General features: G+C 34.8%; 1 protein-coding gene across 2 annotated transcripts in view; it reads right to left on the reverse strand.

The window, feature by feature from the left end:
* LOC110093150 (U3 small nucleolar ribonucleoprotein protein MPP10) overlaps nucleotides 1-16,686 on the reverse strand; it is a 53,886-nt gene that overhangs the window by 24,704 nt on the left and 12,496 nt on the right. For both annotated transcript variants that reach the window (XM_020817949.2, XM_020817948.2), the window contains exon 2: nucleotides 14,969-15,012. In XM_020817949.2, coding sequence (XP_020673608.1) covers nucleotides 14,969-15,012 — 44 coding nt within the window. The remainder of the gene's footprint in view (nucleotides 1-14,968; nucleotides 15,013-16,686) is intronic.

The raw sequence follows: 16,686 nt of genomic DNA on the forward strand, positions 1-16,686 counted from the left end.
TATTATTTTATGTTTACGCAATTTTTTGATTTTGAGGCTTACGCCTCAAATCGCCTTGAGGCTTACGCCTCGCCTCAAGAACGAAAAACGCCTCAATACCCGAATACGCAATTTTAAACCTAGGTACTAATACTGATCTGGATGCTTATGAAGTCAACAATAAGTTGCAGATTACACAAGAACACGGCTCATCTGATTCAAAGTTCGCTCCTAGCGATCCTGTTGGGCCAGCTGATGTTGAGGTAGATTTAATAACCAACAGTTCTGAAAAGATAGAAGTTGATGTTGTTGTATCTATACAGGAGCAATGTTCAAACTCTCCAGTTCAGAATGACCAACTCGATTCATATATTAAGGAGACAATGTCTATTGAGAAGGAAGAATAAAACAGTTTTTTAGTTAATTTTTGTATTGAAAAGCTGTTTTAGAAAGCAAGAAGAAAGCTATCCCAAACGAAGTTTAAACAATCGGTGATTACTTTTATAAATACACAAGTTATAATGATAAAAAAATATTACAAATGCACTGTTTTTACTTTACTCTGGATATATCTAAACAAACAAGGGAAACATTTCTCCTGCGTTTACTTTGCAGACAAACAAACAGCCTCAAAGTATTTGAAATGCACTACATTTACTATACACTGCATTTACTTTACATTGTATTTACTTTGCAGGCAACCAAACAGCCCCTAAAGACATTTTGTTTTCTTACTAAGAAAAAAGATCTACCAAATTAAAACTAGTGAGGCTTGCTCAATAAATTTGAGGAAGTGTTGGCACTACACTATTAGGGTTTGATATACATAGACTTAAATAGAATAGTGATATTCGCATTTTGCAAATACAGGGCTAAAATGCATAATCAATTTAAGGATTAATAAGATAAAAATGTTGTTTTTAAGTATTACCCAATATTTGTAGCTCTTATAGCAAAATAACATTTATTTTTACACTATTACGTTACTATTATTTATTTCACTAAAGCTGTTGTGAGAAATTAGGAATGAACTAAGATACTATTCACCAAAAGTATTGTATTAGACATTAAACATGACTTAAAATATTAAGGAAAATCATAATTATTGTCCTAATATGAATGTTGCATGTGTGCATATTCCAAAATAAAAACAAAATCTCATCCATGTAGTGTTGAAAACAAATCAACAAAAGGTGGTTGAATTTGAATTAATTGAAAACATGGCAGCCTAAAAATATTCTTTAGATAATATTTTAGAATATTTATAATTTTACATTGTATGAGGCACTACACATGACTTGAGATTTTAATGAATAGTAGCATAATTATTATACTTCTTCCAAAGTATAACTCAACAAAATCTCATCTAAAGCTTTTTGAAAATACATCAACACAAGAATAATGTGGTTGAATTAGACTTAGTATCAAAGATAATAATTTATGAATATTATTTAGAGGATGTTTTGGATGCCAAAAAAGATTTACAGTTACAATATGAATATCTACCTAAGTTATACAATGTTTATGAACATGAATCTATAAGTGATAAAAAGTTAGGATTAAAGTTTGAACAAAAAATTGAGTATGAGATCATATCTGAAATAAAAGTATTAGTAAAGATAGAAGCTATGATTGAAGATAAAATTGAACCTATCATGATTATTATAGTTAATGAATTAATTAAAATCTAAAAAATGAAACTTTTCATAAATTATCTATTAATATTACTCCTATGATGAATTATTAGATTGACATTGAGTTCATTTTTGTTATTAGTTCCTTCATATATCTAATAAAAATAATTTTATCGAGAGGGTCAACTTTTGTCAATATTTTAGAAATTTTATTAATAATGAATGCCATAAGAAAAACTTGAAATTCAAATTTCACCTATATGGCTAAATCCTAAGGTGCACAATTAATCCCAAATAATTTTTAAGCCAGTTGAGTTAATTTTCTTTGAAAATATTGTTTGTTCACATAAGTATTATTTGTCAGGATTGTCAACTTTCCATTTCATTACTTACGAATTAATTATAGGTCATTATTAGCATTCCTTAAGAGATTAATTTCTTCGTATCTTCATTACTTAACCTTTTATCAATTGCATGACTTTCCAGCTTCCATCAAGAAATTTGCAAAAAATTAATATTAATTATGACAATTATAAACTTTATGTTGGCAAGAACAAGTGGCAAGTAAAGTTTAGATTAGGTATTGGTGCATCTAAATTCAAAAAGGCTTCCTTCGAAAATTTTAAAGAAGATAAATTTAAGAAACACATATTCATTTTAAATTTCGCAACATGTTAAAACTAACACCTATAACTTAGATATTTCAATAAGTCTATCTATCAATTCAGCATTCAATGTTATTTAATTTAACCCTATTCCACGAATCTATTACCAAGTTATTTGATTTTTTTGTCTTCACACCTTGTAAATTCGAACCTAGCACCTTATCAAACAAAGTTATAAATCTTATACCTGAAGTTACTAGATAGATTTCGCCCACTATTAATCATTGATTTCGAAGATATCTTGTGCACTAGTATGACATGTCTATTTATGACAACTTATGAATTATTTTGCAAGAAGCATAGAATTTGTGAAGCATTTATATTTTGGTTTATTTTATTTTAATATAATTTGAATAATATTAGTTGTATTTATGTTTTTTTAAGCTATCCAATGATCATGGTAAGATGTGCTTGGGCATGGCAAGGCTTGGGATTGCTAGCATTTGGGTCCTTTTGTCCTTGGGCTGCTTGCTGTTTCTCGGTTTGGGCCTTTGGCTGCTCTCGGGTTGGGCTTTGGATTCTCTGGTTGTGAGCTGAAATTTTGACATCTACTTGGTGCTAGCTCATTAATGCTTGAGCTGATGTTTAGCTCATTATTTGGTGGTATAATTGCACTTCCTAGCTCATAAATTCATAAAAGTATGTGGAGTGGAGCTTGTTTCTTCTCATTCTTGTGTCTCCTTGGTTTCTTCCTTGTGAATTATTATTGTGGGCTGGTTGTCTTTTCGGTTTTTCTCCTTGGCTGCTTTCCTGTGACTCCCTCTGTTACATTTCCTGTGTTGACTCCTCAGGTCCCTCTCTGGCTATGTTCGCGTGGTTCCCTGGCTGTGTCCCGTGGCTTCTCCAACCTGTTTTCTGTGCTATTTTTTGGGAACAGTTTTGTGGTGTCTTTTGGCCCTTCTTCTTCACCTTACCTGATTAGTTTGGTTGGAGGTTGATGTTGGCTGTTTGGCTCCCCTTTTTGCCTATATATAGGAGAGGATTTTGTCATGGAAAGGTTGTTGATTAACTTGAAAGAAGTTGCTAAAAAACTGAGTGTTTCTTCTCTTGGAAAAGCTTGAGAGCTTGTTCCACCCCCTTTCCTCCTCTCTATTTCGTCTTGGCTTCTAATCTCTTATTCTCTACCCAAGTTCCACTCCACCTGTATCCTTCTTCTAGAGCATTTTGAAGTTGTTTGTTGGCTGATTTTGGGAGACATTTACCGGAGGACTTTGGTAGGACATTAGACCCTTTTGCAGTGATTGACCCTCGGTTTGCAAGCCTAAGCACTATTTTTCATATATTTTCCTACTCTCGTTGCATGTGAGAAAACAGCTTGACGGTTGTTCTGAGGATAGCATTTTTATGTTATAATTTTGTTTCGTTTGATTTGACTTTTCGTTTATCTGAATGTTTGTTTGGATGTTTACAAGTTAAAGTGAATCGAATTTGGTTTTATTGTCCTTGTGTTCTCCAACTTGGCTTTTCTTTCTAGTTTGCTTACATCAAATTTGGTATCATAGCAAGTTAGTATGTCCTAGGTTTAGGTGTCGTGTTAGTTGTTATGTAAGTTTTGTTTTTGAGTCATGTTGTCATTTGAGTCGTGGTGTCAAGTGAGCAAACTCAAGCCTTGGTGTCTCTAGATGCAACGCCTTCAGAGCAAACTCATACCTCATCGGGAGATGAGTATTTTCAATAGGAGGAGAATTGATGTTGAGGGAGATGAAGGTGAAGTTTTTGATAATACGACAAGTCTTAACAATTAAAATTGGCAACGGGCATAGGTGGCTTAGGAGAAATATTTTCAAGACAACTTGCACGATCGAAGGAAAAAATCTGCACTCTTTTGATCGATAGCGGAAGTTCAAGAAATTTTGTGTCACAACTTATGGTTGATAAGCTAAAGTTAAAATCCAAACCACTTGCCAAGTCTTAAAAAATCTATTGGTTCAAAGAAGGGGGTGAAGTATCTATAACAAAGCAATGTTCTGTCAACTTAACAATTTGGGGTTCTTTTAAGGATCAAGTTATTTGTGATGTCGTGCCTCTTGAAGTCTGTCACATTTTGTTGGGTCTACCTTGGCAATTTAATCACAAAATCATTCACAATGGAGAAAAGAACACTTATACGTTGATTCAAAATAATAAGGAGTTCACTCTCTATCCTCAAAAACATGTGTCTGATTTGCCTGCTAAAAATAACAAGGTTGCCAAAATAAACACTCCTGAACTGCTTTTGAACTCAAATGATTTGAAACATTCTGAGGTAGCTTATTTGGTTTTGGTAAAGAAAACTGATTTTATTCTTCAAGTTCCTAAAGAAATTCGGTCTTTAATGGATGAGTTTTCTGATATATCACCTGAGGAATTGCCTATAGGTTTTCCACCGATGAGAGATAATCAGCATCATATTGATTTAATACCTGGAGCCACTTTGCCTAACATTCCTCGTTATAGGATGAGTCCAACTGAGCATGCTGAACTTTTTAAGCAAGTGATTGATTTATTAGAAAAGGGTTTGATTAAAGAAAGCTTAAGTTCTTGTGCTATGTCTGCTTTATTAACTCCTAAAAAAAAATGGAACGTGGAGAATGTGTGTAGATAGTAGGGAAATAAATAAAAATCACCATTAAATATCGATTTCCTATTCCTAGACTGAATGACATGCTGGATATGTTAAGCGGTGCTAAAATCTTTTCCAAAATTGATTTGAGAAGCGGGTATCACCAAATTAGAATAAGACCTGGGGATGAATAGAAAACTACTTTTAAAACTAAAGAAGATTTGTATGAATGGATTGTGATGCTTTTTAGGCTTTCGAATGCTCAGAGCACTTTTATGAGAACTATGAATCATGTTTTGAGACCTTTTATTGGAAAGTTTGTTGTGGTTTATTTCAACGATATTTTGATTTATAGTATTCACCCTTCTAAGCACTTTAATCATGTGAGGCAAGTGTTACAAACTCTAAGGGAACAAAAGTTGTACATCAATCTTAAAAAATGTTCCTTCATGACTTCGGGCTTAACATTTTTGGGTTTTATTGTTCTCGTTGAGGGGATAAAAGTTGATCCGATAAAAATTGAGGCAATTGAAAGTTGGCCCACTCCTAAGAACATAAGTGAAGTGAGAGGATTTCATAGTTTGGCTTCTTTTTATCGAAGGTTTATTAAGAACTTCAGTTCTTTGATTGCTCCTATTAATGATTGTTTGAAAAAGAGGATATTTAGGTGAACACCTCAGGCTGAACAAACTTTTGAAGTCATTAAGGTAAAAATAAGTCAAGCTCTCATTCTTAGCTTGCCAAATTTTGAAAACATTTTTGAAGTTGATTGTGAAGCTTCTCATGTTGGTATTAGTGCTGTGCTTAGTCAAGAGTGAAAACCTATTGCTTATTTTAGTGAAAAACTGAAAGATGCTCGATCCAAATATTATACTTATGACTTGGAATTTTATGTTATTGTTCAAGTTTTGAAATTTTGGGTACGTTATTTGATCCAACAGGACTTTGTTTTAAATATTGATCACGAAGCATTACATTTTTTGGCTCTCAAAAAAATTTGAATAAAAGGCATGCTAAGTGGGTTTCTTTTTTGCAAGAGTATACTTTTCATATTAAACATAAAACTAGTGTATTAAACAAGGTAGCTGATGCTTTAAGCATGAGATCTCATTTGTTGGTAATTGTTTACCCAACTATCACTTCTTTTGATTTTTTGAAAGATACTTATGCGAGTGATCTTGATTTTAGGAGTATTTGGGATCTTGTCTTGCTTCTAGAACTGATCCTTCTGCTCAGTTTGTTATTCATTAAGGATTTTTGTTTAAGGGATCTAAACTTTGCATAACAAAAAATTCTTTAAGAGAGCAACTTGTGCATGAACTTCATAATGGGGGATTCGGTGGACATTTTGGGCAAGGAAAAACTGTTGCTTTGGTTGAGGAGAAATATTTCTGACCTCATATGAGAAAACAAATTGCTAAGCTGGTAAAACAATGTAAAATCTGTCAGGCTTTTAAGGGAATTTTTCAAAATACTAGTTTATATACTGAGATGCCTTGCTGGAGAAAAACCATCCCAATGGGATTTGATTTTACCCCAAGCTGAATTTGCATACAATAATTCTGTTAATCGCTCCACTGGTAAAACTCCATTAGAAATCATTTATGGTCAGCCTATATCTCACATTTTAGATAGAAATTGTTTATCTTTGCCAAATAAAATTAGAGTTGAAGATTCTGAAACTTTTGACCATATCAAAACTGTCCAACAGCAAGTCCTTGAAAAACTCCGAATGGTTAATGTTAAATATAAATCTGCTGCTGACAAACATTGGAGGGAAGTTTATTTCAAAGAGGGAGATTTGGTTATGCTTACTTTCGTCGCCAACGATTTCTTGTTGGTACTTTTGGAAAATTAAGCATGAAGAAATTTAGGCCTTTTTGTGTTCTACAAAAATTGGGCTTAAATGCTTCTCTCTTGGATCTTCCTATTAATGTTGGCACTTCTTTTACGTTTAATGTTTCTGACCTTTCTTTATATGAAGGAAATTCTGAAGATCATTTGGAAATTGAAACTTTGTCTCTCCACATCAGTTTTAAATAATGATGAACAGGTTGAAGATATATTGATGTCAAAATTATTAAAACTAGACATGGCGAGCACATGAGGTTTTTGGCAAAATGGAATAATCGTCCCTTGACATACTGTACTTGGATGTATGCCAATGAGTTGAAGAAACGTCATCCGAATCTTTATAAAAAGATTATGGAAGCTTTCTCATCAGGAGATGAGATTCTCCCACCAGGAGGGAATTGATGCATTTATATTTTGGTTTATTTTATTTTGATGTAATTTGAATAATATTAGTTGTGTTTTATATTTTTTTAAGCTATCCAATCATGAATAACATCTAATGATCATGGTAGGAAGTGTTTTGGCATGGCAAGGCTTGGATTTGCTAGCATTTGGGTCCTTTTGTCCTTAGGCTGCTTGTTGTTTCTCGGTTTGGGTCTTTGGCTGCTCTCGAGTTGGGCTTTGGATTCTCTGGTTGTGAGCTAAAATTTTGAGATCTACTTGGTGCTAGCTCATTAATGCTTGAGTTGATGTTTAGCTCATTATTTAGTGGTATAATTGCACTTCCTAGCTCATAAATTCATAAAGGTATGTAGAGTGGAGCTTGTTTCTTCCCATTCTTGTGTCTCCTTCGTTTCTTCCTTGTGAATTATTGCTGTGGGCTGGTTATCCTTTCGGTTTTCTCCCTGGCTGCTTTCCCGTGACTCCCTCTGTTCTGTTTTCTGTGTTGGCTCCTCGGGTCCCTCTCTGGTTGTGTTCTCGTGGTTCCCTGGCTGTGTCCCGTGGCTTCTCCAACCCGTTTTCTGTGCTGGTTTTTGGGAGCAATTTTGTGGTGTCTTTTGGCCCTTCTTCTTACCCTTACCTAATTGGTTTGGTTGGAGGTTGATGCTGACTGTTTGGCTCCCCTTTTTGCCTATATATATGAGAGGATTTTGTCATGGAAAGGTTGCTGATTAACTTGAAAGAAGTTGCTAAAAATCTGAGGGTTTCTTCTCTTGGAAAAGCTTGAGAGCTTGTTCCACCCCCTTTCCTCCTCTATTTCGTCTTGGCTTCTAATCTCTTATTTTCTACCCAAGTTCCACTTCACCTGTATCCTTTTTCAGCATTTGGAAGTTGTTTGTTGGCTGATTTTGGGAGACATTTGTCGGAGTAGTTTGGTAGGACGTTGGACCCTTTTGAAGTGGTGGACCCTCGGTTTGCAAGCCTAAGCACTATTCTTCATATATTTTCCTACTCTCGTTGCATGTGAGGAAACTGCTTGACAGTTGTTCTGAGGATAGCATTTTTATGTTATAATTTTGTTTCGTTTGATTTGACTTTTCGTTTATCTAGATGTTTGTTTGGATGTTTGCAAGTTAAAGTGAATCGAGTTTGATTTTATTGTCCTTGTGTTCTCCAACTTGACTTTTCTTTCTATTGCTTACATCAAGTTGTCATGATTGATTTGATGAATATCAAATACTCAAATTTTTTAAGCCAAATTTTTCCAAGTAGAGCAAATTGATGGAGATTTATAAGTTTATGCTCGTCAAAAACAAGTCCTATAAGTTGAGACAAGTACATGAGCAAAATTGGTAATTATTTTCTTTTTATTTGTATAATTTTCTATTTCTTAGTTGATCATTTATCTTGGGTTTTTGTTTTAAAAAGCGTGTGATGATGCATTTGAGAACTAGATGCATTATTCATTGAATTGATCCTCTAGTGCTAGAATTGGTTTATATTGTTTGATAGTCCTTTTGTTTGGTTCAAAGTTCAAGTCTCTAGAAGGTCCAATTATATTCTAGGAGTGAGGTTAAGGTGCCCTCCTATGCAAGTCTTTTCGATTCCCGATTTTTCTTGTTTCATGCAATTTAGGACTCTAAGATGAAGTAATGCCATTTGTGGATCATTCTACTTGTGGAGATAAGTTTCATTGGACATATGTTTGGTTCATATGTTAATTATATTATTGGAGTTATGAACAACATCTTCACCTAATTTGAGTTTGTGGCATACATGTTAACGGCGAACGGCGCACCAAGGCGCAAAGGTCCCTTTGGAGCCATGGCGCATAGCGCACGGCGCGGCGCGCGCTTTTTTGAACATAGTGTAAACTAAAGAAGAATTATAAAATAATAAGCATGAATATGAAACATCATTAAAAATGAAAGACAAGCTATCATAATAATGAAAAACAACCATAACATATATAAGTTCGAGTAAGAAACATCCTAAAATCTCATAATTCAAATATTACAATCTTTTTTTAAAAGGTCAAATAAGAATTTAATCTATTTTTCTTGGGAATCATCATCAGCAGCAAATGTTAAAATATCTTCATCAGCATTGTCTCCTACTTCATAAGCCTCTTCATCACCCTCCTCATCCTCATTCTCAATAGCAACATCATGCCTAATTGAAGATTCCTTCTCTTTCCCTTTAGATCTTTCCCGAATATTATAGCTTTTATCATAAACAATAGTAGCCTTAGCAACACTTGTTCAAGTTAAATCTTCCTCTCCAGCAATAAAGTCATTTTCTTCATCAGACTCATCATCTAATTTTTCTGTTAGCCACTCATTTGTGTCATCTATCTCAGTCAAAGAAATAGGATTAATCACATCACGATGATTGAATCTCCGAATCAGTGCTCTATTATATTTCACAAAAATGGATGTATGTGCCACTGACTCAGGTACATGCATAAATATAATTTAACTCATAGACTTCTGAAAAAGGAGCAAAAATAGTAACGTACCTCAAAAGCAATGAAGAAAACGGTGACAAAAAACAAAAAACAACGAAAAAACTGGGCTCAAAACGACGAAATAGGGCACAAAAGGTAGAAACAGGGCTTAAAACGGCGAGCTCCCTCTACAAACAACAACGAACAAATTGCATTAAAAAGCTCTTACTCTCCTACCCGCTTACCTGAACCGGAATCCTCTTTATCCTCTTTGCGAGCTCCTTCGGAGGAACTCGGCGGAATCACCGATTGGATTCGACGGAGAAGGCTGCAATATGTATTCGGCTAAAGTCACGTGCAAACGGCGACAGCAGCGAACGGCGCAATCAACCACTGGATTCGGCTGAGAGATGAAGGTAGATTCGGCGGAAGGAAGCAGAGAGCCAGAGAGGGTTTCGTGATATTAGGGCAGCCCGCACGATAAGTATAATATTATTTTAACATAAAAATAAATAAATTTAAAAAATATTCTTAAAAATACAAAATATTCCGAAACACAATTTGGCGCGCTATTGTGCGCCTTGTGCTACGCGCCCTGGCGCACATAGCGCGCGCTATTTTAAACACCTGCGCCGCGCCATGAACATTGCGCCATAGGTGCGCCGCGCAGCACCGTGCGCCATAGCGCGCGCTATTTTGCACCATTGACAACTATGACTTGTGGTCAGCTCAAATTAACAACATATGCTAGGCTTATAGTTAATTTTAATATTGAAAATAAGGTTCAGCAAATTCCTCGTGTACTAATTTGTTTTATTTCCTTTTTCCTTGATGTCTTGTAATGGCTTTAAGAGCATAAGATGATGAGGATTCGGTAGCTGGCTTTTTGGATTACATATTAAATTTAAAAGTGACTAAGTTTGGGATATCTGAATAACCTAGACTTTAGATCTGGGCAGATTTTGCACCAGCAATATTTGCTAATCTAAAGATGTAGAATCTATAACTAGTTAATCTAAGACATGTAATGGTTAGTTTTTTTATTCAATATAATTTCCAATTCCAATTTTCGATCTTGTGTGCCAGCTGAATTTATACTTCTTCAACTGTGATAAAAGTGTGACTAGTTAATTCTAAGAGAAATCATCTCCTTGTACCAGCATGAGATGAAGATTTAATCATTTTGGTGACATCTTTCATTTACTTAGTTTCATCTATTATTTGGTTATTGGTAATGCAAGAGTTCATATTTTGATCAAATTGTATATACTTGGAATTTCAACTGCAGCATAACTTTTTCATAGTTTAAAATTGTGTAATAAGAGACGCGCCTGCACAATTTAACGCTCAAGAGCCTCATTGCTTAAGCAATTATGGGTCTAGGTGAGGCTTACGAGCCTCAGAGGCCCAATTGCGCAATAATGGGTGAGGCACACGCCTCATAGAGGCGGGTCCCACCCACTTAAGTTCCTAATAAAAAAACCCTATTTCCTCACTTCTTTCATTCGGCCTACCCGAACCGAACGGAGTTCTCCGCAAGCCCAGATCCGCAACCTAGCTTTTCTCGGCCGGCCTTCCCGCCGGCGCCGCCTCACGCCGGTGAGTGTCTAATGTCTGACCGCCCTCTACGACACCTATACTACCAGTTTTAGGTATTTTTTTTAATTCAAGGCTATATAGCACAGATACTCCTATTTACGATGCATGATGTATCAGACACGTGTCGGATACGGATACGCCTCCGATACGGCACAGATACATGTCAGATACACATGTCCTATTAAAAAATCAAAAAAAGATACCGGAACTTAGTACCGCTCAGTACCTCTCCGCAATGCTCGATACCATGCTCAGTATCAATGCTAGATACTGCTCAGTACCGAGGGGTACCGAGGGGTACCGAATGGTACCAAGCGGCACCGAGAAGCTAGATAAAGCTTTAAAACAACTCTTACAATAAAAATTTGTTCCAGGGATTTGCCCCTTGACCCCATGAACCCCGCTAGGGGGCAGCTCCCCCATATCTGCGACATAGATTCAAGGTATGATTTTTCAAGTTATAGAAAACCTAGGGTTTAAAATTTTTTGAGATTTTTGGTTTGATTTTACATTTGTGCATTATGAAACATGGTTAGGGGCAAGGAAAAGTCAAATACGTCATTGCGGTAGGACCTTTCTTGGAAGTACAGTGTACAGGTTGACTTAGGAGGCGGCGAGAAGACATACGTGTATTTGAAATGTAATTTTTGTGATAAGGTGGTAAATGGAGGAGTTACATGCATGAAGGACCACTTATCCGGCTCACATAAAAACATTGCACCTTGTGCAAATGTGCCGGATAAGGTGAAGGAGGAAATTACTGCTTACAAGAAAAAGAGTATCACGGACAAACATTTACAACATGAGCAATTTTATGAAAGGGTCGAATATGATGCTTACTACGAGAGCGAGAGTGGAAATGACTCTTCCTCCACTATACACAGAAGAGGTGCCCAGGGTCCTATAGACCAGTATATGATTAATCCAAGAGAGGATAGAGGAAAAGCACATATGATGTCTGCAACTGGTACTAGAGAGGGTCGACGGCAAGTTTGTATGGATATTGGCAGATTATTTTTTGAGAATAACATTCCATTTAATGTTACAACATCGCCAGCCTACTTCAATATATTGCGATCTGTAGGGTTGTATGGGAGAGGGTTGAAGGTACCTTCCATGTACGAGTTGTGAACATGAATTTTGAAGGAAGAGCTACAGAACACAGAGCGGAGTATTGATGAGATTGAAAGGACATGGAGTGAGACAAGTGTTACAATTATGTCAGATGGATGATCTGACATGAAGAGCATAAGCATAATTAATATCCTTGTAAACAATCCCTATGGCACGGTGTTTTTACGATCAGTTGAAGCTTCAAATGAAGTTAAAAATGATGATTTCATTTTCAATTTATTAGATGAGGTTGTTGAGGAAATCGAGAAGCAATTGGTTGTTTAGGTGGTGACTGAGAATGCCAGTGCATACAAAGCAGCTGGTCAGATGTTGATGGAGAAGAGGAAATACCTCTATTGGACACCCTACACGGCGCACTGTATTGCTCACATATTGGAGGAATTTGGTGATTAACCTCAACACAAGAGCGCCCGTTTTAGGGCGAAGAAGATCACAAAGTTCATCTACAATCACTTAAGGGTCTTAGCCTTAATGAGAAAGTTCTCGAAGAAAGAAATCATTCGCCCTGCTACCACTAGGTACGTTATTACATTTGTGCACTGCAAAGCATTTTCAATTTCTAATGCAAGTTTATCCTACAGGTTTGCCACATCTTATTTGACATTGCAGAGCATGCTGGATGTTAGGCAAACTCTTAAATCCATATTTACTTCGACAAAATGGCTTAATTGTGTGTGGGGCAAGAAACCTGTGGGAAAGAAAATACGAAGGCTGATTCTGAATGATAAATTTTGGGCAAATGTTACCTATGCCATATTGAGCCCAAGACCTTTAGTACAAGTGCTACGATTAGTGGATGCCGAGAAGAAACCAGCCATGAGTTTTATATATAATGCAATGGATGAGACAAAGGAGTTGATTGCACATAACTTGGGAGGAGAGGCCAGTTATAGAGAGATTTGGGATATCATCGATGCTCAATGGGAGGTCCAATTACACTATCAACTACATGCAGCGGCGTATTATCTCAATCCTCAATTTCAGTATTCAGAGAGGAAACCCTCCAATCCAGAGGTGAAGCTGGGCTTGTGACATTGCATGGAGTGGCTGATATCAGACCAGACCGTCAGAAAGTTCGCAGATTTAGAACTTGTTCTATTTTAGAATAGGGATGGATTTTTTGGTCTGCAAGCAGCAAAATCTACTATTGTCAAACGCTCTCCATGTAAGCTTATTTTTTACAAAGTAATCGTACATGCATAATATTATAATATGTTCTGATTATCGTTTGTCTTGTTGAAAATAGTTGAATGGTGGATCTAATTTGGTGATTTCATCCCCGAGTTACAGAGTTTTGCAGTTAGAGTTTTGGGCCTCACTTATTCTTCCTATGGGTGTGAGCGAAACTGGAGCACATATAGTCAAGTGCAAACGAAGAGATGAAATCGACTTTCAACACTCAGAATGAACTCCCTTGTGTATATTATGCACAACAAGAGAATGAGAGATATGAGGTTGAGGAACAAGGGATAGAAGGGTGATGAAGACCCATTGGTGTGTGATGATGTGGCGTCTGATAATGAGTGATTCATAGATGATGAGACAGATTTACCATTATCAAACTTGCAGCTAGAGAAACTAAGTGTGGATGTCTTGAGGGACGAAGCAGATCAAGCGGGCACATCCACTAGTACTACACCACACACATCCACTAATATTGCAGCACAACAAGCAAATAAAGGTATCTCACAATTTCTTATGTGCTATTACATTTAAAATATATGTAATTAAAAGCACACTAATCATTCTTATTGAACAGGAAAGAGAAAAATGGGTATCATTGAAGATGATGATGATTTGACATTCATAGATATAATTGGAGATAAAGATACCTCCCTTGAAGACCCATTTAGTGATGGGACATGATTGAATTTTAGATGTTCTTTCTTATTTATACTTTGGGAGTTTTGATAGGCTTATATTTGTGATTTTGTACTTTAAATTTTGCTATGAGATGCATACATTGCATCTATTTTATTGTTTTCCACTAATTTCACATCTCATTTAGATGTTTTTATTGTATGATAGACTCTTACTGTTATTTATCTGCTATAATACTTAAATTCTCATTTACGCAATTCTTCGTCCATCAGGCTTACGCCTCGCCTCACGGACGAAAAATGCCTCGAGGCTTATTTACGCAATTTTAAACCTTGAACTTTTCAATTACCTTTTTATTTTTTCATAGTTCAAATTCTCATCAATTTCTTCGAATATAATCAATCATTGCATTAGCATTAATACAATTATTAGTATTTCAAGTTTACACTTAAAGAATGTCACTTTTTGTGCGATTACTAATTAGTGCTCCTTGAACTGTAAATCCTAACTTTTTTTTGGTGAGTTACATTCATTGCATCATCTTAGTTATATTCGGAATCCTAGACCCTTAATTGTGTTGCCTTATCAAATGTTCTTCATCCCAAAGCAAAATAGTGAAAACTAAATATTTTAATTCAACGGTTCTCCATTGTTCATGTTCCTGAAAATGGAAAGATAATGAACAATTCTCATACCTCCAGCAAAATAATTAAAATGACATTCCACAACAATTCAAATACTAGTCGAGCTTGGAAAAGATATGTAATATAATTAAATGTAAACAGAAAGAAAATAATCAAAAAGCTACCCACAAAACACGGGTAATCTCAGAATAGAATGGTTTAAATAAAAGTAACATAACAAATAAAATTTAGACAAAAAGAGAAACAAGCGCTTTGAAAAATGGACAAACCTAGCATCTTCTGCATCTTCATCGCCATCATCCAAATCCTCAAACTAAAATAAGAGAAGGGTGAGAAAATTAAATATCACCATCAACATGTCAAAAGGCAAAGAAAAAAAAATACCAAGATCATTAATGTAACTCACTTACTATTTTTAGATTAGATTCTTTCAGTAATAAGTGTAACCATTTTTTTCATTATAATTTCCATTCGAATGATTTAAAATCAAGACAAGAGTCTTGCTATGCCACTAAGAGAAAGAAATTATCAATTCTAAAATTAAAATAGAAAAAACTCATACTTCTAAGCAAGATGTGCAATTACCATAATAGAATTCAACCAAGTTAACATAAAATAACACATGAAGGAAGGGGGTTCAATAAAAATTAATATTACTAAATTCCAATGAAACAGATTAAACTTCATTATAAAATATGTTATTAGTTATTTAAATGTAAGTGCAGCAATAAATTATTTTTCAAACTAGATCAAGTATCCATCCCCATGCCTTCCCTCATTGTATGTGGCATAAGATTTTGTAGCTTCTTAGGAAGATATTTTACAATAAATGTACTTATAAAGCTTTAACGTCCAAATTCCAACTATAAATTGATTTCTAGGTAAATCTTGTTGCATGTCAACAAAGAAGATACTTATGCAATTTTCAACAATTTAAATTGTATTTGAGATGGATAATTGGTAAAACTTGTGGGAAAATAAAATCACGCAATTTGAAATTTATATTTCTATAATCAAATATCTCACAGTAATCAACAAACCACTCAAAAGACAAAAATGATGTAATAATATCATTTTGAAACAAAAATAAAATTCACCATTTTTATAATTAAATACAGCATTAAGAATAACATACTATCTCGCAAGATAGGAATAATATTTCACAATCGATTTGAAATAAATATGAGTTTTAAAAATATGTCGACGTACCCAGAGAATTTTTTCATAACTTAGAGAACTAAAATAAGATTTATTTTAAACTAGGGTTCTAAGCTCCCCATAAAGGCAATCCTATATTAATTACATCCCAAGAGAAGTTCTTGAGAATGCTCTCGATTAAAGTAATTACTAAATATTTATTGAAATTCAACATTTCAGGCAAGGTTTAGAGATTAAGGATGTGCAACAGGGATTGGATCAAATGTGATCAATTCTTCCTAGAGTTCATAATCAAAAACTACAATTCTAAGAACATTGAGGTATTCCAACCTAATTTACAACTGAGCTTTAGCATCTTAGGGCAAAATGAAATTTTATGTTTAAGTTGATCAATTTATTAAAAAAATAAGATTCTATTCCTAGAGAGTGAGAACTTATGATTGAGTCTGCCTCATAACTTAGATCTAAGGTGAACCACTATGGAGTAGTGATTCAAATTTAGTCTAAAGAGGTGCAAGTATTTATAAGGTGGAACTTATACCTTCAAACCCTAAAAGAATTCAAAGGGAAGTTTGATGCTATTGAACTTATATCTTTTTGGAGTGAAATGTCAGTTAAATCATTTAAACGCTTTAAAATTATGAATTTAAATATTTATGATATGTAGGATACACAGGTTATTATTTATTTAAGAAATAAGGGTTTATAGTTCAAAATTTTAAATCAAGATTAATTAAATATGCAAAGGGGTTTAGATGAATCTAACTAATGCACTTAAAATATTTTCCCTAATATCTAAATATTTTGAATGCACTAATGCAATTCTATA

This window comes from Dendrobium catenatum, unplaced genomic scaffold, assembly GCF_001605985.2.
Source record: "Dendrobium catenatum unplaced genomic scaffold, ASM160598v2 fragScaff_scaffold_1061, whole genome shotgun sequence".
Lineage (NCBI taxonomy): Eukaryota > Viridiplantae > Streptophyta > Magnoliopsida > Asparagales > Orchidaceae > Dendrobium > Dendrobium catenatum.